Raw genomic sequence first — 23,145 nt, forward strand, 5'->3', positions numbered from 1 at the left:
CCCGGGATTTGTCGAGCCCTGTTATAGAGTGTACCCTGCTTTACTCTTTAAATCAGCTTGCCTCTATCACTTTGCAGAATCTTTGTGAACACTAGCAGATCAGCATCTATGTGGTTACTCAAACCGTCCTAATACCTGCACAACAGTTATATCTCCATGCAGTTCCACATTGTATTCTGAATGCGGTTTTACATTATATTATATTATCTCCATTGTTTTTCATGTGCGTGTTGAATGTTCCCGCCTCCCCTTTTTCTATTCTGTAATCCTCCGCTGTTTATACTTTAAAAGCTTCATAACACTATTAAAAATAAATTGCCGGAATTTCTCGAGTTTGTATCAATTAAAAAAAAACAACTGACGTTCTAAACAGGTTCAGGCCTAAAGAGAAATCTTGAACAGTGGACTATTCACATGAAATTTACTTATTTTAAAAATAAATAGAAAACCCTTTGGGGTCAATCCAATTAGCCGCGAGGGGGGAGAGTTGCCGTTGCAACGGCGTTAAAACCCGGCAATGGACCGGCACCTCACACCCTTCGCGGCCCGCTCTGAGACGAAATTCACAGAATTTTGCTCGCAGCCAAAATTCTTCGAATCCAGGTTGCTGTAAAGTGCGGCCATTGCCGCAATGACTCGTGCCGGCAAGATCATCGTAGCTAATGCGGCGTGACATCAGAGGTCACGCCCGCCCGCTCACTTAGCCAGTCATCCCATCTGCTCAACCAACCTGCCCACCCGCTTGCTCCACCAGCCGGCCGGCAGCACTCTGCTCACAAGCCGGCCCACCCGCTCACTTAGCCAGTCATCCTGCCCACTCAACCAGCCTGCTCCACCAGCAGATCTGCCCGCTGCTGTGCTGACAGCTCTGCACTTTCAGCCGATGAGGCACAGGTAGGTGCCAAAAGATGTGTATTTATTGTTAAATAAATATACAAAGGGGCTAATGTGGGAGCTAGTGTGACTTCTTGTTTTTGGGGGAGCAATGTGTTTTTATTTTTTGTGTGGGGAGCAATGTGGTTTATACTTATTCTGTGTGGCCTGGCAATGTTTTTTTTATTTGTTTCTGTGGGGGCCAGCCAATGTTATTTTTTTCTGTGGGGCCCAATGTATGCGTTTTATTCCTGTGGGGGACAATTTATGCGTTGTCCCCCACAGGAATAGGAGAACTAGTCGCCCAAAGGAAGCATCCTGAGAGGCAAAAGTATCAAAGGCGTAAAACCTAAGAAAAGTGTGGACAGAAGACCACGTAGCTGCCTTGCACAATTGTTCAACAGAGGCACCACGACTAAGTGCCCACGATGGCCCCACAGACCAGGTAGAATGTGCTGTCACGGTGTTTGGGACAGGGAGATCAGCCTGTGTGTACACCTGAGAGATAGTCATACGTAACCATCGAGCCAGAGGCTGTTAGCTGGCCATCCTCGTTTGTGAAAAACATATTTTGTTTGTATGCTCCACATAGATACGGAGAGCACGAACCACATCAAGGGAGGCTTCACCTACAGAAAGGTCTGAAGACTGAAAAGCTGGAACCACAATCTCTTCAGTCACATGAGAACGGGACACTACCTTAGGAAGGCAAACCTCCCTTGTAAGGAGAACAGCTCTATCCTGGAAAAAAAAAAATTGGGGAGCGACAAGAGCGCTGCCAAATAGACACTGCGTGCAGAAGAGATAGCAAGGAGATAAAGTGTCTTTGCTGTCAACCATTTCAAATTTACAGGGTCCAGAGGTTCACATGGGGCAGCTTGTAACTTTTTGCGAACCAGACAAATCTCACGGTGCTACCAGTAGGACAAAAAGGTGGCTGAACTCGGAGAATCCCCCCCCAAAAAATTCTAACATCTGGCAAAGAAGCAATCCTTCTTTGGAACCAGACTGAGTGCAGAAACCTGCACTCTCGGGGTAGCCAGGCGGACACCATGGTCTAATCCAGCCTGGAGAAAAGAAAGTGCCCGGGAAACACTGAAAACCTTAGGGTCATACTTTCTGTGAGAACACCATTTACCAAAAAAAGACTGCCAAACGCTGTAATAGATGCAGTCAGAGGGAAGTTTTCGTGCCCTAAGCATCGTTTGAATCACAGAGCTGGAGAAACCCATGGCTCTTTAGATGGAAGACTCAACAGCCATGCTATCAAAGACAGACGGGGTAAGTCCGGATGTAGGCAGAGACCATGTGCTAACTGATCCGGCCATAGAGGAAGAGGAAACGGAATGTCTATGGATAGATTCCTTAGGTCAGTGAACCAATGATGTCTGAGCCAAGCAGGAGCCACTAGTATTACTGTTCTGCCTTCCAATGTGAATTTCCTGAGGACCCTTTGGAGGAGTGAAATTGGAGGAAAGATATGCCAGTTTAAGTCCGATTGACTGCCAGTGCGTCCACTAAGGCGGCTGAGGGGTCTCTGGCCCTGGACTCCTTACCTGGGGACCTTGTGGTTGTGACGTGATGCCATGAGGTCTGTGTCTAGTAGGCCCCGTTTGTTCACCCAGGGGGTTTTCAACTCCTAGTGGAGAGCCCACTCTCTGGCGCGTATTCCCAACAACTTAGGAAGTCTGCTTCACAATTGAGGACTCCCAGAATGAAGATTGCAGAGAACGCCTCATGGCTGCATGATTCCGCGTGCCTCCCTGATTGAGATAGGTTACCGGGGTCGCGTTGTCGGATTGGATCTGGACCAGCCTGCTCTGGAGTGGGTCTTGTGCCATGATGAGTGCTTTATATACTGCTCGAAGCTCCAAAATGTTTATGGGCAGATGACTTTCCTGATTTGTCCATCTGCCCTGAAAGGTGTGATGACCTGTCACTGCCCCCCATCCACAAAGACTGGCGTCCGTGGTGAGAAGCACCCAATTTGGAATCCAGAATGGGCGACCTCTCTCTTGTGGTGGCTTCAAAAGGATCATCTAGTCAGACGAACCTCTGAAGTGAAAAGGATCCTCTGGAACCTTATTAGAGGAAACTGTCCGTTCCACCGGGAGAGAATCAATCGTTGCAGAGGCCTGGAATGGAACTGAGCATATTCCACCATGTCGAAGGTGGATATCATTGACCCCAGGACCCGCATCGCTGATAGGATGTATACTCTTTGATTGCATAACATCCCTTTCTGCCCGAGAATCCTGACAAAAAAAAATGCCCCCATGTACCATCCGCTGTGTTGGAGAAAAAGGATTTCTTCCAATTGGTGATCCAGCCGTGCGTCTAGACAGGCCATGGTTAGTTGAAGATGGTGTTTTAGATCACCTGGAGACTGTGCCAATATCAGAAGGTCGTCCAGATATGATGGCCTGGAGGAAGACTGTCCTTTTGCTCGTCCCTGAGGACCGAAAAGACTGCCTAAAACTTCAATGTAGCTGTTGATGGCAAACCTGCAGATTTTGAAGCCGCCAGAGTAGCTATTATCTTATCTAATTTTGCTCCAAAAACTATATTCCCCAAAAATATATAAGGATTCCAGAGCCTTCTTTGACCCTGTATGAGCTTTACAGGATCTTAACCAAAGGACTCTACGAACCACAACTGAGGCTGCCGATGCCTTAGAAGCTAGGAGCCCCGCATCCATTGAGGCTTCTCCCAAATAGGAGGCCACTTCCCATGTGTGGGAGATCTAGGTCAGCTGTTCTCTGGTAGCATTTGGTAGAGTCTCTTCCAATGCCCCTGTCCATTTTTCAACAGCCTTGGCTACCCAAGCCCCAGCCATAGCTGGTCGAGTAACAGCTCCAAATGATGAAAATACGTCTTTTAAGACATGTTTACATTTTTCTATCTGTAGAATCTTTAAGGGAAGATGCTGACAGAATAGGCAACGTAGCATTCTTGACTAAATGTGTCACATGAGCATCCACAGTATCATGGATTTCCCACTTGTTACGTTCAGAAGCTGGGAAAGGATACAACGATGTAGTGTTCCCTCTAGCTCCGCCTCCCGCCGGAGCTAGAGAGGGCATGCCCGTGCCGAAGGGGGGGCGTGGTCATCGGAAAAGGGGGCGTGTCTAGAAGACGTGTCCCCTTTTCATCACTCTTGGGGGCGTGCCCGGCACTGACGGACACGCCAGGCAGCCCCCAAGCCCTGCAGACAGGGAGAATAGATGCCTGGCGCATGCGCCCGGTGTCTATTCTCCGGCGGTGACCGGGTCACCGCATGTTTCTCCACCCGCGGGACACTGCGTCCCGCGGGTGAGAACGGCTCCCGCAGGCTGTTAGGGCAGGGCGCTTTTTGCCCTCCTCCTGGAGGGCAGGGTGCTTTTTGCCCTCCAGAAGGAGGGCAGGGCGCCGCGCCCCACTAAAACAGCCTAGCGGGAACGCTAACGATGCTAATCTTTTCAGAACATGGTACAGTTTATCCGGGTTACTCCATGCCTCTTCCATCAGCTCAGTGAGCTGCTCAGATTTAGGAAACTCAGCTTTTACCACCTTCTGGTGTTTAAACACTGGAGCCTTCTTTCTAGGAACTGGTTCATCATCCTGTATATTTAGGATTGATTTGACCACCCTCACTAAAGGAGGAACATCCACTGTAGAAGGACAGTCCTCCTCTCCCGAACTAGACCCTGGAGAAGAACCCGACGCATCATTTGATTCCTCCAATGATGCATCTGACTCTACATGCTGAGCAGACAAATAAACAGATAACCCCCGCTTATGCGCCTTAGTGACTACCAGCCTGTTTGCAACAGCCGACTGAGCCATACTCTGGGGTCAATCCTATTAGCCGCGATGATTTCGCTGGTGCAGTGGCCACACTTTACGGCAGCCCGGATATTGTTTACAGCCCCATAGGGCTGCGAGGACTGGTGAGGTGGTTCTTTATAACAGACAGCACACAAACCATCCTTTATAGTGTCCTGAGGGGTCAACCCCACCAAACAGGATTTACATGAAACCAGCACAAGGGCCTCCACCTCCTGTTTCCCTTTACTTTTTGACATATCAATTATAAAGGTAACAAATCAATGTAATGTGATGTACACACCTGCAACAGAGGGATGAGGAGAAAAATTAGAGTTATGGTAACCTTTGCTAACTCTTTCTTCGAAGTCCATAGGGTCCACAGGGAGACCTTGGGGTGTGATATGAACCAATCGGGGCACCACACAGTTAAAGCTTTTCAACTCCCAGGATACATTGGGACCAATCTCCCTATATCCCGCCTCCGAGCCAGGGGTAATAAGCCAAAGGCCCGGAGTAGGATAAGAGAAGAAAAACTGGAACACGCAAGAAACACTCACAGAGAAGACTGGAAACTGGTAACCAGAAAAATAGCCCATATGTAGCCTATGGACCCTGAAGAATAACAGTGATCGTTATTAAAGGCAGCAACAACACAGCAGCTAGCAAACAGTCACATACAATGCATATGAAATTAAGTTGCCATAGACCCTGTATCAACTAAAACACAAGGTTTGGTAGGATATAGAGCACCAAATACGTGACCCGGGAGAGAGGTATACAGGGAGACTGACCCAAAACCTCCCGAGCCCAAACTGCTTCAGCAGAGCACCAATAGTGGACCGAGTATCTCATGTGCATGATGTGGGTAGGAGGAGCGACCCAGGCGCGGAAAGAACTTTGACTGATCTGTGTCTGAGCTGCCGGGGGGAGAGCCTACCTCCCCTAAGCTGCAACAACTGGCTGGGTATGCTGGCCTCATGGCAGCAGAAGCCTCTGCTGCCAATCCCCGGCATCAGACGATAAGGCCCCCAGCGGTCTAGTGAGGGAGCGGACGGCCCGGGCTCTCACCACAGCGGCTTCCGGTGCGTCTCCAGCACCATTAGAAAGGACTACTGTAAGCAAGGAAACGCCTTACCTGACATCTCCGGTTGCAACCCGAGCCCCAGCATCGCTGATATCAAGCTCTGCCGTTACCCCCCGAAATCACAAGAGATGTAACTGGTGTTGCGGTCCGGCGGAGGTAGACGGAGTCGCAGTACATGCATCTTAATACAGACGCTCAGAACTGCCAACTCAAAAACAGAAATAAAATAAAACCTAAAATGAAAGCTTGGGACTACCTGAGCAGTCCACCGTTACAAAGGTGCGTCTGAATCCTGCCGCACCAAATGAGCAACTGAATGCCTTTGGTGGGGTATATGTGGAGGAGTACCAGAGGCATCCTGGGAGCTGAAAGCTTAACTGTTTGGTGCCTAGATCACTCCAACCACATTGTCCCCATGGTAATCCTGTGGACCCTGGAGAAGAAATAATCAGTAGCAACATGCCATTTATAAAAATACAAAACTAAATTAAAATGTTCTATTGTGTAATGAACACTTATGTGAATGTGTAGGTTGCCTGAAAAATATTTAGCCACTTACCAAGGAGCTCTTTATTGGTGTCTGCATCCCTGAAGGTAACCATTTCAATCATAGCCCAAAAAAGAATTCCGAGGGAAAAGATATCTGCTTTTGCTGTGTAGCGCCCTTCAAAAACCTCTGGCGCCATGTAGAAATCCGAGCCACAGGCTGACGAGAAGCGATGCTGGTTAACATTTACATTCCCTTGGCAGACTTTACTGAGGCCAAAATCTGCTACCTGGAGAACAGAAAAATAGGATGTAGGATAGACAACTAAAAATAACTGTACAAGCAGTTCAATCAAAAAAGACAAAAAAAGAAATGATCTCCTTGGGCTACGACTACGTAATTGTGCACCCAAACTTCAGTGTAACAATCAGTCAATGCTTCTAACATAGCACACATTTGTATTGGTCTAATTTCGGAGGTTACATTGATAGTTTAAAGAATAAAGAATTTAATAAATATTTTTATCCAGACACATTCAGGACAGCTAAATTATGTTTAATGTATGGCAGCTGCACAGATCACAGATAATTACAGTAGAGCAACAGCTCTCCTTTTGCTGGACATCATTGGGGGAGGGGTACGAGGTTAATCAAGCGATGATGTGCCCCCATTACTAGTGTTTTTGCACCGTTTCAACTGCACATTGTTGGCACTTTTAAGCGAATTGTAACCACAGACTATTGTCTTTAAAACTTAGGACTCTCTTTAGAATATACAGTACCTAAAATGAATTACAAACCAACTTGCAGGGGTGGGATTCAATACAAGGGAGTGCACATTCTAGAGAATAATGGTAACCTACAAATATCGCCACAACACGTCACAGACATTGTCAAATCTGGAGAAGGCATTGCCATGACTTTGTAATATTTTTAGAACACCAATGGATTTAAAGTTATGGCCATGGTTACTTGTACTCTTGGATTAGGGAAAGGCTTCCCAAATTTATAAGAGCATGTAATTCTCCTGGAAGACCGCTGCAAAGAGCAGTAATGGATACAAATTGCATTGTCTTATGCATTGCCCCACCACTAGATGATGCAGATCGAGTCGTCAAGTCATACCCAACTCCCAGAAACAAGGCACAAAAGGAAAATCATTGTGACTAAATGGGAAACTAGCTCCAATATAATGCACTGTAAACAAAGTTGAACCACTGCCCAGTAATACTGACAGTGCAATAAGGAATGAGAACACCATAGCACCAGCCTTTTTCAAAAGGTCAGAACTCAGTTTATTGTATCTACATTGACAGGATTTGGACACAAGGTTGACAGTGACCATGACGACATGGTTCAACATGTCGTAAAAGCACCATGTCGACAGACATCCGCAGAATGTCAACATGCAATGTAGTTATCTGAAATGCCATGTGAAATTGTTAGGGTTGGGCACTACTGGAAGGGTTATGTATTAGGAGGAAGATAAGAGATAGGGGAATAACTTTTACCAAAACCTTCTCAGACGTTTCCGCTGAAAGTGCTGAACACATAACCGGCAGGACCTGGAAGACAACACTGGAATTGCCAAGACAATATAAGCGACTACTGGACCACAGGGATGTGAGATCAACATTCTATCATGTCATCTGGGTAGAAATGTCTATCATATGTACACTATGTAGACATAGGTGATTGGACACCCCCAGTTTCAGCTGGTTTGGCATGGGTCCACTCACATTAACTCTGAAAAGTATAGAGATGTTCGATAACCCTGTGCTCCATACATTGTGGCAGTTCTATGGAAACAACAAATGTTTTCATCAGGACGACAATGCCACCTGTCATGTTTCCAGGAACGACGCTGGACTGGTATACAGAAAGTTCGGTAACCTGGATGGACTCACCAGCTCAGTGTCCAGATCTTAACCTCATTGAGAACCTCTGGAGAGTCGGGTGTATTCTAGGCCGACTCGAGCTTCTTCAGTGTCATACTCTAGCTGGTCACTGTACTTAAGTTGGAATTGCAAAACCACATGCTGTTGTCCAGGAACTTGTGGACAGTTTGCCAAGAAGGGTGTCCGCAGAAATCACTGCACGTGGTGGACCTACAAAGTATTGAAGTCAATAAAATCTCATTGATCCATTTGCGGTCAGTGTCCAATGACTTGTCTACAGTGTAGATGAGCATCTACTTGATGCACTTGGATATAAACGTCCTAACATACCAAACCCACATTTTCTTAGCCACCATTAAAAAAGTCCAGCAAATAGTTTTACATAAAGTATCACAAGAGACCACGTACAAGTCAATAGTCACCAGATAGTAGAACAGTTCCTGATCACAGCAACAGTGCGTTTCCACATTGTGGTTGCATTGAATTCTTAGGTCACTAAGAAAAAAACCCCAAAAAACTGTTGCCACTCAGCTTTGCACAGCACGGTTGTCATGCTCCTATGTAGTATAGTGCAAGGAGAATATCTATTACACAAAACCCTCAAATATTCTCCAGATCTTATTTTAGTTCTTTAGCTCTATATGCCCTTATTCCCAAATGTAAATATTTGCCCACAGGTCATTGGTGGTGCAAAGGAACACGCTCTGCTAGCCAAGACCATGGGGGCAAAAACCAGGCAAATCAATTAAGTTAGCAGGGAAGAAATATAGTAGCTTGGATTGCATTAGTGGAAATGTAAGTAGCTTGTGATTAGATTCCAGCTGGGGAACAGCACATTTCCCAGCTAGGGGTGAGCCCCTATACTCCCGCCGTTTGCTAAAAGGTGGCAGTTCCCTGGCTCATTCCACATTTTCATAAGAAAATGGCAAATAAACTGCCATACCTGACGGGGGATCCGATGACTGACATATCAGGCAGTCCCCACACGGTGTGATTGGGTGGCCGACCGCTCAATATGCAAGCACCCACCCCCCATAGCGCTACAGATCAACTGAACCTGCATTAAAATATGGAGGTATCCAATATCATGCCCATACACGGTACGATATAGCATCGATATCGTATCAATCTGTCGAATCGGCTGCTTTATCGTACAGTGTATGGGCACCTTAAGGCAAGCTTCATGTGTTTTTTCAAATATAGCGCTTTTTACCAACACAATATACTGTACTGACAAAATCAAGAGCTGTGTTTATCAGGAGATAAACACTTATGCTAAACTTACTTGCCACATGCCGCTTTGTGGCATTTCAAATATTTTATTTTTTCATTTTTAAAGTGGAATAAAGAACTCTGGGAGCAAGGGTGAAGGGGCAGGGCTGGATCATCCCTATTTAAGTTTGTAAGCAGCCGTCTGGCGAGAGTCACAACTCTTCCTCTCCCTTACTCACATGTGGCGTGCTGTTGCTATACGGATGGGGTGCCCATATCACCAGTGCAGCCATGGAGTGGTAAGATTGCACCGGCCCTACAGTGCAGAATAGCAACAGGATGGGAACCACAGACCTTCCAGCTGGTCAGCCTCAGACCAATGGGGCAGAGTACCAGGAAGTGCACTGAGCCCTTATTGGAGCTCAGTAAATGCTTCAATTACTCCCTTCTAAAGAACCAAGATGATAAAAATTTTAGGTTTTTAAATTAATGATCATATCTGTAAGTTTTAAAGACAGACATTGTGGGGGCAGAGTGATATAATTCCAAATGATCCCAAAAAACGCATTAAGCAGAAATATGATTCCACTAATATATAAACTTTTTATATGTGGTTGGAATGGGAGCAATTTTCTAGCAAAAGTATTTGTTCACGGACTAAATGGGTGGGAGGTTCCTTGCCAAGATTTTACCTGGAGCTCAGTTAGAGCTTAATCTGTCTCTGGCTGTGCATGCTCATCTGCAGAACTTCCCATGGTGCAAGTGCTTTTGCGGAACACTAGTAGACTGACAGGGTATCGGTATGCAGAGTTTAAAGGAAAAATGAGAGTTATGGTAAGAACTTACCTTTAACTCTCTTTCTTCGAAGTCCATAGGGTCCAAAGGGAGACCTTGGGTTGTATGATGGGAAACAATCCGGGCACCACACAGTTAAAGCGCTCAGCTCCCAGGATGCATTGGATCCACTCTTCCTATACCCCACCCCTGAGCCAGAGGAACCTCAGTTGGTAAAAAGCCAAAAGGTCGGAGGAGGATAAGAGAAGACTGGAGCACTCAAGAATCACACTCCCAGGGGGGGACGGGAAACTGGTGACCAGTACGATAGCCCATATGAAGCCAGGTGCGTCAGGGGGGGGGGCCCTATGGACTTCGAAGAAAGTTAACAAAAGGAAAGTTCTTACCATAACTCATTTTCTTCTTCAGGGTCCATAGTCTCCACAGGGAGACCTTGGGGATGTCCCAAAGCAGTCCTTTTAAGGGTGGGGACGCTCCTGCGCTGAGAGGAGAATCTGGCGCCCAAAAGAAGCATCCCGAGAGGCAAAGGTATCAAATGCATAGAACCTTAGAAAGGTCTGGACAGAGGACCACGTGGAAGCTTTACAAAGCTGAACAGCCGAGGCACCCACGAGGGACCCATAGACTGAGTAGAATGAGCCTTAACAGAAGTCGGAACATGTAGGCCTGCCTGCGTGTAAGCTTCTGAGATAGTCATACGAAGCCATCTAGCCAATGTTAGTTTATCAGCTGCCCATCCCTTCTTGTGAAATCCATAGAGCACAAACAAGGAGTCTGATTTCCGAAGAGAACTGGTACAGTCCACATAAATCCTGAGAATCTACCGAGAAGTCTGGTGATAGAAAAAGGCCGGCATTATAATTTCCTGATTAATATGGAAGCTAGAAACAACCCTAGAAAATGAACTGAGGGCGAGTACGAAGCACCGCTCTGTCCTGGAGATATCAGAAAAGGAGGACAGAAGAGCGCACCCAATTCTGAAATCCTCCTGGCAGAAGCAATAGCCAGAAGAAAACGAGTCTTAGCTGTTAACCACTTAAGATCCACTGAATCTAGTGATTCAAATGGGTGGACCCTGGAGGGCCCGAAGAACTACTGCAAAATCCCAAGGAGCCACTGGTGGGACAAAGGGAGGTTGAATCCGGAGGACACCCTGGAGGAAGGTGTGGATATCCAGAAGCGGAACAATTCTATGCTGGAACCACACTGACAGTGCAGAGACATACACTTTCAATGAGGCCAGGAGTAGGCTGAGGTCCAATCAAGCTTGAAGAAATGCCAGTATTCTGGAAATTCAAAACAACTGGCGGGTCATAATCTCTTGTATGAGACCACTGGAAATATGTATCCCACACTCTGGTAGATCCTGGCGGAGGCAGGTTTACACGCTCTAAGCATCATATTGATGACCGAGCTAGAGAATCCCTTGGACCTTAGGAGGGATGTCTTAAGAGCCACGCCGTCATAGGTAGACGATCCAGGTCAAGGCAAGGACCCTGAAACAACAGGTCTGGAGTTAAGGAGCAGAAACGGAGTGTCGATGGAGACACTCAGAAGATCTGAGTAACAATGACATCTGGACCTAGCCACCAGTAGGACAGTGCCTCCGTCTTGCTTGAACTTCCGAAAAACTCGAGGAAGCAGAGACTGGAGGAAATAAGACCGCAAACCAGGAGGTCCATTTCACTGACAGAGCATCCACCAGGCTTGCTTCTGCATCTCTTGTTCTGGACCCGTACATGGTAACTTGTGATTGTGTCGGGAGGCCATGATGTCCACCTCTGGGAGACCCCAATTGCACACTAGGAGTTGAAAACACCTCTTGTGAAGAGACCATTCCCCTGGATGCAATTCGTGTCAGCTGAGGAAGCCTGCTTCCCAACTGAGAACTCCAGGAATGAACACTGCATTGCTGCCTAAGAGTGCCTTCTTGATGGTTGATGTACGCCACTGTGGTGGCGTTATCGGACTGAACCTGCACAGGCTTTCTGTGAAGAATGTGCCTTCCCATCATGAGGGCCATGTACACAGCCCGAAGTTCCAATATGTTGATTGGCAGGGATGCCTCTACTGTTGTCCACCGTGCCTGAAAGGAGCGTGGCGCGGTCACTGCGCCCCATCCCTGAAGACTGGCATCTGTTAGGAGTATCCAGTCCAGGATCCAAAAGGGGCGACCCCTGGTTAGATGAGACGTCAATAGTCACCAAGACAGATGTACCTCAGGAGAGAGTACCATCGTCTGAGCCTTGATCCGGTGGGGTAATCCGTTCCACCTGGAGGGCGTCAGCCCCTGCAGGGGCCTGGAATGGAACGTGGTATATTCCACCATGTCAAATGTGGGCACCATGGATCCCAGAACCTGCATCGCCGAGTGGACTGACACCCAGCGACTGCGGAGACATCTGCATACTCGCAGCTGCAGCGTGGAGATATTTTCTGGAGTTAGAAAGATTCTTTGCTGTAGAGAGTCCAGAAGGGCTCCCAAATATACCATCCTCTGTGAGGGCATTAGGGAGGACTTTTTCCAATTAATTAAACCACCCGTGTGCTTGTAGACAAGCAACCATCAGGTGGTGAAGTACTTCTGGAGAACTCGCCAACAAGAGGAGGTCGTCCAGATATGGTAGGAGCCGGATACCCTGACTCCGCAGGTGGGCTGCCATGACAGCCACAATTTTGGTAAACACCCTTGGAACCGTGGATAAGCCAAAGGGCAGCGCCCAAAACTGTAAGTATTGTTGCAGTATAGCAAACTGCAGATAACGCTGGTGAGAAAGTTATGGGAACATGTAGGTATGCATCCTGAATGTCCAGCGATACCATGTAATCCCCTGGTTCCAGAGCCAGTATGATGGAGCGTAAGGTTCCATCCTGAACCTGGGTACTCTGAGGAACTTGTTCAGAGATTTGAGGTTAGGCGGATGAGACCCATTCGGTTTCTGAACCAGAAAGTAGAATAACCAGTTCCTCGTTGAGATAGTGGAACTGGTACAATTACCCCTGCTTGCAGCAAGGACTTTATGGATCTGCAAGGCCTTGGTTTGTCTGAATGAGGGAATGTGCAGAAAAACTGGTGGGGAGACCTTCGAAAGAATGAGAGGGTGTATCCCTGAGACCACTTCTCTTACCCAAGCATTCTTGGTGGTTTGACACCAGCACTGAGTGAACTGAAGTCGGTCTCCCACTCTGGGGTCCCCCAGAGGGAGGCCCACCCCGTCAGGCTGTAGGTTTATCCTCCGGTTTGGAGGCTGGGCATCTTGTGCTCTAGGTCTGTTTCTTAGGCTTGGCAGTTTTCTTGGCAGCGGACTGCCGAGGAAAGGACTGCCCTTTGGCTTTTCCTTGAGGATGAAAGGACCTAACGGAGGAGCTTCGAGACTTTGCAGGAGCAGATACTGAGGGAAGAAATGCAGATTTTGATTTGGCTAATGTGTCAACAATCTTGTCCATGTCTGGACCAAACAAAATCTCCCCATTATAGGGTAAGGCCTCCAGGCCTTTCTTAGAATCAGCATCTGCGCTCCAATAGCATAACCACAGGGAACAGCAAGCAGACACGGACGCGGCCGAGACCCTGGATGTCAGTAAACTAGCATCCAGAGCGGCCTCACCGATATATGCAGCCGCATCCCTAATATGGCCGACAAGTAGCACCTGATCCTCTGGATATATGTGTATGGTCAGGTATGAGCTTCCCTAACAACACCTGTATTAGGGCAGAATGAGGGAAAGGGTATAGCCATAAGCTGACAGATTGAAAAAGACACAGATAGCGCTAGCACAAGTCACATACAATGCGGAAAAGACGCTGCAAAACGGCACTATACTCAACTACACAGTCGCAGTGTCTGCTGCTGCACGTTCTAGTCTTTTGTAAAAGTAAAATAAACAAAATAAGCTTTAGGGGCTGTTGAATAGCACCCCTGCAAAATGGTGACCAGACTCTGGCCGGGCACCAACGAAACTGAGGTGCCTCTGGCTCGGGGTATAGGGAGAGTGGACCAATGCATCCTGGGAGCTGAACTGCATGGTGCCCAGATTGGTACCCATAACCTACACCCTAAGGTCTTCCTGTGGAGCCTATGGACCCTGATGAAGTTTGCTCTTAATTATATACCATACGGGCCCCCCTGTTTTAAGTACCCCATGTCCTCATCCAGCTCTGGGTAGAACGCACTAACGCAAGACAAAGATCACATAACACTCTACACAATATGGTAGGGAAGGCACCAGTGATGCTTAGTGGTCAATTCAGTTTACAAAGTCAGCAACAGCAAATCACCCTGAAATTGTGCATTATTGTTTGCAGTAGGGGTGAGCGGGTTCGGATTTCTGAAATCCGAACCCCCCCGATCCGAGTCGGACTCGGATCTGAAATCGAGGCAAAACGTCATCATCCCACCTTCCGAGTCTCGCGGGTTTTGGATCCTATATAAGGTACCCGCGTCGGCGCCATTTTCTCACTCGGCTGTGGACAGTGAAGAGGGAGGGTGGGAGTTAGGGCTGTGTAGTGTAGTGCTGCTGTTGTCCACTACTTCAAAGTCCATAGGGGCTGGCTGTGTTGTGCTGCTGTTGTTAATAGGGGCTGTGTCCACTACTTCAAAGTCCATAGGGGCTGGCTGGACTGTGTTGTGCAGTCAGTTCTCCATAGGGGCTGTGTCCACTCCAAAGTCCTGTGCAGTGTCCCAGTCCTAAAGGGGTGCTGTAGTGTTGTCCAGGGGGTGCTCTGTCCATCAGGGGTGCTCCCCCCAAGTGCTAAAAAAATAATATATTTTCTGTTTTTGTGAATTGTGTGTGCAGTAGCCGCATGTGCATCAACAAAGTAGTGCCAAGCGTGCGCCTGTGTCATAAGTAAAGGGCAGGCTGGCTTGACCGTTAAAGGGTGCTGTAACCCCCGAAAGTACACTCCAGTCCAAAAAAATAATTATTTTGTGTTTGTGAATTGTGTGCGCAGTAGCCGCACGTGCATCAACAAAGGAGCAGCGCCAAGCGTGCGCCTGTGTCCCATAAGTAAAGAGCCGGCTGGCTCATTTCTTAAAGGCTGGTGTAACCCACAAAGTGCACTACTCTCCAGCAAAAATAAAAAAATATTTTCTGTGTTTAGCCGCACGTATATATCAAATCGATATAACATAAATGGAGGACCAAACTTTCTCCGATAAAAAAAAAATAGAGAAAGATCAAGAACCACTTCCTCCTAGTGCTGAAGCTGCTGCCACTAGTCATGACATAGACGATAACATGCCATCAACGTCGTCTGCCAAGGCCGATGCCCAATGTCATAGTAGAGGGCACATACAATCCCAAATGACAAAGTTCAGGAAAATGACCTTGAAAAAAACATTTAAATCATCTGAAGAGAAACGTAAACTTGCCAATATGCCATTTACGATACGGAGTGGCAAGGAACGGCTAAGGTCGATCCCTAGTATGTTCATGACTAGTGGTTCAGCTTCACATGACGATGGAAGCCCTCCTCCCACTAAAAAAATCAAAAGAGTTAAGCTGGCAAAAGCACAGCGAAGAACTGTGCTTTCTAAGAAGATATCACAAATCCCCAAGGAGAGTCCAAGTGTGGTGGTGGTTGCGATGCCGGACCTTCCCAGCACTGGACGGGAAGAGGTGGCTCTTTCCACCATTTGCACGCCCCCTGCAAGTGCTGAAAGGAGCACCCACAGTCCACTTGCTGATATGCAAATTGAAGATGTTACTGTTGAAGTACAACAGGATGAGGATACTGGTGTAGCTGGCGCTGAGGAGGAAGTTGGCGAGGAGGATTCTGATGGTGATGTGGTTTGTTTAAATCGGGCTCCGGGGGAGACAGTTGTCCGTGGGATGAAAAAGCCCATCACGGTCATGCCTGGGCAGAAGACCAAACATTCCACCTCTTTGGTCTGGCAATATTTCTATCCAAATCCGGACAACTGTCTTGCCATATGTAAAGGTGAAATAAGTAGGGGTAGGGACGTCAACCACCTAGGAACATCCTCCCTTATACGGCACCTGCAGCGCGTTCATAAAAAGTTAGTTACTGTCAAGTTCAGAAACTTTGGCCAAGACCGTAAGCAGTCCAGGGACACCTAAATCCCGTTGTCCTGTTGTATCCAAGCGCCTGCAAACCACACCGTCAACTCCCTCCTCGTCAATTTCCTCCTTAGTCAGGATCGGAAGTAGTCCTGCAGGCCATGTCACTGGCATGACTGACTCTCCTATCCGGGATTCCTCTGGAGGATCCTGCATTGCTACGCCTACTACTGCTGGGAATCGTTCATCATCCCAGAGAGGAAGTAGGAACACCACTACTTTTACTAAACAATTGACGCTCCAACAGTCCTTAGCGAGGATGAAGTACGACAGCAGTCACCCTGAAGCAAAACGTATAACTGAGGCCTTGACTGCTATGTTGGTGTTAGACGTGCGCCCGGTATCCGCCATTAGTGCAGTGGGATTTAGACAATTGATGGAGGTAGTGTGTCCCCCGGTTCCAAATCCTGTCTAGATTCCACTTCACTAGGCAGGCGATACCGAGACTGTACAGAAACGTCAGAAAAAGTGTCCTCAGTGTCCTGAAAAATGCCGTTGTACACAATGTCCACTTAACCACGGACACGTGGACCAGGGCAGACTAAGGACTATATGACTGTGACAGCCCACTGGGTAGATGTATCACCTTACACAGCAACAGCAGCAGCGTCACCAGTAGCAGCATCTCAGAAACGCCAGCTCGTTACAAGGCAGGCTACGCTGTGTATCACCGGTTTCAGTAAGAGGCACACCGCCGACAACCTCTTAGAGAAACTGAGGGAAATCATCGCCCAGTGGCTTACCCCACTTAGACTCTCCTGGGGATTTGTGATATCTGACAACGCCACCAATATTGTGCGGGCATTACATCTGGGCAAATTCCAGCACGTCCCATGTTTTGCTCACACAATAAACTTGGTGGTGCAGAATTTTCTGAAAAGCGACAGGGGCGTGCAGGAGACGCTTTGGGTGGCCTGAAAAATTTCTGGCCATTTTCGCCATTCAGCGACTGCGTGCCGAAGACTGGAGCGCCAGCAAACACTCTTGAACCTGCCCCGCCATCACCTGAAGCAAGAGGTTGTGACGCGGTGAAACTCAACCCTCTATATGCTTCAGAGGATGGAGGAGCAGCAAAAGGCCATACAAGCCTATACATCCACCTATGACATAGGCAAAGGAGGGGGTATGCACCTGACTCAAGCGCAGTGGAGAATGATTTCCGTGTTGTGCAAGGTTCTCCAGCCCTTCGAACTTCCCACACGTGAAGTCAGTTCAGACACTGCCAGCTTGAGTCAGGTCATTCCCCTCATCAGGCTTTTGCAGAAGCAGCTGGAGAAAGTGAAGGAGGAGCTAAGACGGAGCGATTCCGCTCGGCATGTGGGACTTGTGGATGAAGCCCTTCATTCGCTTTGCCAGGATTCCAGGGTGGTCAATCTGTTGAAATCAGACCACTACATTTTGGCCACCGTGCTCGATCCTAGGTTTAAAGCCTATGTGGTGTCTCTCTTTCCGGCCAACACAAGCCTGCAGAGGTGCAAAGACCTGCTGGTGAACACACTGTCAGCTGAAGCGGAACGTGACACGTCAACGGCTCCTTCTTCATTTTCTCCCGCAACTGGGGCTGCCAGGAAAAAACTTAGGTATCCTAAGCAACCCGCTGGCGGTGATGCAGGCCAGGCAGGACCAAGTTTGGACATCTGGTCCGGACTGAAGGACCTGGCAACAATTTCTGACATGTCTACTGTCACTGCATATGATACTGTCACCATTGACAGAATGGTGGAGGATTACATCGGTGACAGTATCCAAGTAGGCATGTCAGACAGTCCATACCTGTACTGGCAGGAAAAAGAGGCAATTTGGAGGCCCCTGTACAAGCTGGCTCTATTTTACCTGAGTTGCCCCCCCTCCAGTGTGTACTCCGAAAGAGCGTTTAGTGCAGCCGGGAAAATTGTCAGCGAAAGGCGTAGGAGGTTGCTTCCACAGAATGTGGAGAAGATGATGTTCATCAAAATGAATTATCAGCTCTTCCAGGGAGACCAGCCTCCAGAAGGTACAGAGGGACCTGTGGTGGTGGATTCAAGTGGGGACGAGTTAATACTTTGTGAGGATGAGGATGTACACACTGAAGAGGGTGAGGAATCGGTGGATGAGGATGACATCTTGCCTCCGTAGAGCCAGTTTGTGCAGGGACACATTAATTGCCAGCTTGTTTTGTGGGGGCCCAAACGAACCAATCATTTCAGCCACAGTTGTGTGGCAGACCCTGGCGCTGAAATGATTGGTTTGTTAAAGTGTGCATGTCCTGTTTATACAACATAAGGGTGAGTGGGAGGGCCCAAGGACAATTCCATCTTGCACCTCTTTTTTTTCTTTGCATTATGTACAGTTTGGGGCCTAGTTTTTCAAACTGCCATCCTGCCTGCCACTGCAGTTTCACGCCTAGATGGGTCACGTGTTTGTGCCGCCCACTCGTGTCGCTTAGCATAGTCATCCAGCTACCTCGGTGCAACCTTTTGGACATAAAAACACTATTGTGAGGTGTTCAGAATAGACTGGAAATGAGTGGAAATTAAGGTTAAGGTTAATAATAGCATAGGAGCAGAAAAACCTACAAATTCTGTGATTTTAGCTGTTTTTATGCTTTTTTTTCAAAAAAATACAGATCCAAAACACAAAACACAGAAGGGTGGTTTTGGCAAAACCAATCCAGATCCAAAACACGAAGAAAGATCCAGATCCAAAACCAAAACACAAAAAGTGGCCGGTGCACACCCCTAGTTTGCAGACCCATTATGTGCAAAAATACAAACTCTAAGTGCAGCATATGAGTAAACTAAATTGCAGGCACCGCTTGCTATTGAGTCAACCCCTTGGCCACCAATTCTATTATGCATGATATATTGTGCACCAATATGGTACATACAATAGACGCTATATCACATTTTAACACTGACTCCAATGGAGCTGCAAACTAAAACTAACAATTTAGGAGCCAATTCTGGGAGATTTAATTGAATGACGCGGGTAGCATTCCAGCGCAAATGGCCACCACTGCAATTACCCTCCTCCATGTAGGAATATTATGCAACTAACATTAAGGTAATGACGGCACATACATCATTGCTCAATTTTTCTGACTCGCCTAGGAATGGATATTGGAAGTCCGGCATCAAAACACACAATGTGATTGCTTGTGATGTGATGGTTAGTAGCATTCGAGCTGCAGACACCACTTCTGGGTGTCCACAGCTGCATAGGAGCCAGTCATTGGATGAGCATTGGAAAGCAGAATTGATTGGCTGACAACCATCGAATACCTGTAACTTGATGGAAAAAGTATTTCCATTGAATCAGGAACATTGATGGTTGCTAACCATTGGCTTCCGATTAGAAATGGACATCAGAAGCCCAGCATCGAATGATTGTCGGGCTTCCAACATCAAATCCAGTGATTCAATGGCAACTAGCCATCGCATTGCAATAATTTTATAGTATTACCATCTCATTAGTTATACTGTGCTAGTGATCACGCTGATGAAAAAATGTTGGGCCCCCTCACTAAAAGTTTTGAGTCCTACTCCAAGTGTCTGGGTCCCATCACATATTATGGGGGATGAGGGCAGGCAACAATTGGGACAGTAATGGGGTCAGGTGGCAGCTTGGGCAGGGGGTAGGTAGCATTTGGGGTATAGAGGGTTAAGGGCAAGCAGCAGCTGGGATTAAAGCCAGTGAAAGGTTGGGGTAGAGCTGGGGGCAGGAAGGGGGTAAGTGCAGACAGCAGTTGGAAAAATGCTGGGGTTTAAGGGCAGGCAGTACTGGGGGTAAAGGTAGATAGCAGCTAGGGCAGTACTTGGGGCAAGGAGGGGGTTAGCAGCAGGCAGTGCTGGGTGTAGGGATGGGGATAAAGATAGCAGCTAAGGCAGTACTGGGGGGCAAGGAGTGAGTTAGCCTGCTTACTTCTGAGTGATGTCCCAAGGACTGCAGGGAGAGGCAGTCATGCTGGAAAGTCTGTGGCCCGAGAGTCAGCACAATGGGAGGAGGGGTGCAAATGCCAGCAGCCAGACAGGAACTTGAAGCTGGAGGGCATACTGGAGGCAGAGTGGGCTATCAGCAGGGATTGGGCGGCAACTGGATGAGGAAACACTGCCTGCTGTGATTGGTTGGGGAGATACTGAAAAGTTATTGGCTACTGCGGTGAACACAGGTCAGTGACAGTGTGTCCTATGGGACCGTTCATTTTTAGAAACTTGAGACCCTCACTGCCTGTAGCGCTATAGCATGCATTTTGCCCTTGTACTCATTTGGAGAAGCAGTCATAGCACTTAGGGATGTAAAGGGGGCAGAGCCTCGCTGCACCCCCCCGTTCAAGTCACTGTGGGGGCATGACCAGCACTCTCCAAGATGCTAGGCTGTCCCCAGGCTCCCCTAATACTGTGAACAGATGCCATGCGCTCCCGCTGCGGTGTGTGCTCCCCCCACAGGCAGCTATCGGATGGGCATCGAAAAGCAGAATCCGATTTCTGGCAACCAAATTCCTGCTTTTCGATGGAAAAAAAAAAGTACTAACACCAAGTCTGAAACATCGATGGTTGGTAACCATCAGCTTCCGAAGTCCATCCCTACGGTAGCAGACCCTCCAACATGACCCGTTCCACCAAGTACAAAATCTTGCGCTCCTGGACTTCCCACCTAATTTATGATTGCAGCCACCTGTGTTAAAAACACCTGTCTCATCAATTAACTAGTTCAACACAGGTGACTACAATCATAAATTAGGTGGGAAGTCCAGGAGCAGATCATTTTATACCTGGTGGAATGGGTCATGCTGGATGGTAGGCAGTAGCTCTGGACCAGTTGATTTTAGGCAGCCCCGTTAACCTTCGTACAAAATTCTGAGTACAGGCCGCAAGGAAAGGTGAAGGTGGTGGGTGACATGCTGTCGCCAGCGTTTTTATGCCAAAGCAACAGCAACTCGCCCCCCTTTGTGATTAATTGAATTATCCCCTTTGCAGGTGATGGATGTAACACTAGAAGGGTCCCAGCTGGTGATTGGAGATGGACTGGATTATACTGTGAATAGCTTCAGCTGTTGTGGATGCACGCTGGTATTTGTAGTCCCCCTGCAGCAAGCTACTGCCATTACACACAAGAGGCCAGACAGCCCCAGAGGTGGAGGCCATCACCACGCCTGGCCCCCGCCTCACCTTGAGCTCGGGTCCCGAGGGCCCGTGTGACACCAGCACGTTCTCGGGCTTGAGGTCGCGGTGCACGATCTGGTTGCGGTGCAGGAAGGAGAGGGCGGCGGCCATTTGCAGCATACAGAGCCGGTGCAACCAGGGCTCCGGGGCCCGGGACAGCAGAAAGTCGTTGAGGTTCCCGCCGTCGCAGTACTCGGTGATGAACCACAGGGAGGCGGCCTCCACCTCCGCGCAGGCCCGGCGCCGGCCCTTCAGGCAGCTCTCCACCAGCAGCAGGTGGCGGTCGCTGAGGCGCCGGGGGTAGACGGGCTGGACGGATCCCGGGCCGTGTCCGCTCTGCAGCAGGCACTCCTCCATCCGGATCACGTTCTGGTGCTGGCTCCTCACGCTCCGCAGGGCCCAGAGCTCCTGCAGGGCCATCTCCAGCGTCTCCGGCTCGGCGCAGCGGGTCCTCTTCACCGCCACCCGCAGGCCGGTGCCCACCGCCTCGTACACCACGCCGTAGCTGCCCCGTCCCAGCTCTCGGAGGAGGCGGTATTTGCCGGTCTTGTTGTCCATGCTCCCTCCCTGGAGTGATGCGAGGGAATGTTTACCTCAAGTCAGACATCACTGCGTGACGGCGAACCAAAACCGTTTGGGCGGGAAAAAGAAACGCCCGACGCAAACGCGATGGTTGTGTTAGCCACGCCCACTTAACGGCTCAAAACGCGAAGTCTGACTGTAATCTCATTATTAAACGGATGTAAAATGTGTTTATAATGCAAGTGCCACAGGATGAGCTACAGTATGCTATATGGGTTTAATTAACTGCGATGTACTTTGGGAACGCCTGCAATGGCACACTACTCTCAGGCAGCGCAGTAGACTAGCGATAGGCAAAGCGTGACACTGAACTAAGGGCCTGATTCAGAGGTGCTCGCTATTTGCGAGTGCTTCCTCTGAATCAGGGCAGATTTTTTATTTTTTTTTAAAAAATCCGCCTCCAGGCCGCTCGCGTAGCTGTGGGTGACCACCCACAGCTTTTGCGAGCGGCCTGGCGATTATCGCGACCATCGGGCTTGCGACGAGACCCTTGTGGTAGGGTCTCTGTTCCCGCAAGCCTGAGTGAACTTCCTGCTGTAATAGAGCAGGAAGTTCACTACTGACATCACGAATGATGTCAGTAGGGCTGCCCACAAACGGCAGGCGTTCCTTCGGGAACACCTCCGCTTGTCCAGCCACCCCCCCTCCCCATCCTACTAAACGGGGCAAGCTGTTGATCAACATCGACAGCCACCCCGTTTTATAGCGAGTCCCAGAGCAAGTGAAGTTCTCACTCACTCTGGGGCTCGCACGTTCGCACTGGCCGACCATCGACCCGCTTGCTATGCGCTCGCGAGCGGGCCTGAATCAGGCCCTAAAGCTGGCACACACTAGACCAACTTACATCCAACCATCCAACTAGTTGATTGGTTGGAATGAAAATCTGGTAAGGGATGAAAGCAAATGACAATCAGCAATTTGCTCCCAAATGACGGAAAATAGACTAAAAACTGTTGTTTTGATCAAACATTTAACAATGATCGACCATTTTCATCTGTTTTCTGGTATTTAGGAGCAAATTGCTCATCATCATTTACTCCCATCCGTTACCAGATTTTCATTCCAACCAATCAACTAGTTGGCTGGTTGGATGAAAGTCAGTCTAGTGTGTGGCCAGCTTAAGTCGAGCCACGTGATCCAGCTCAGTGGAGTGGCTTGAGACAGTGTCTTGGCGCATGGCTCTTTT

The 23,145-nt window shown here is 48.4% G+C and overlaps 1 protein-coding gene across 1 annotated transcript in view; it reads right to left on the reverse strand.

Annotated features, from left to right (window-relative positions):
- Positions 1-22,022, reverse strand: part of LOC148505929 (serine/threonine-protein kinase 35-like) — a 37,161-nt gene extending 15,139 nt beyond the window's left edge. The window contains exons 1-2 of the mRNA XM_088447529.1: positions 21,384-22,022; positions 6,324-6,540 (exon numbers count right to left, since the gene is read on the reverse strand). Coding sequence (XP_088303655.1) covers positions 6,324-6,540; positions 21,384-21,935 — 769 coding nt within the window. The 5' untranslated portion in view covers positions 21,936-22,022. The remainder of the gene's footprint in view (positions 1-6,323; positions 6,541-21,383) is intronic.
- Between the last annotated feature and the right edge of the window lie 1,123 nt (positions 22,023-23,145).

Source organism: Taudactylus pleione, unplaced genomic scaffold (assembly GCF_031769625.1).
Source record: "Taudactylus pleione unplaced genomic scaffold, aTauple2 ptg000434l, whole genome shotgun sequence".
Taxonomy (NCBI): domain Eukaryota; kingdom Metazoa; phylum Chordata; class Amphibia; order Anura; family Myobatrachidae; genus Taudactylus; species Taudactylus pleione.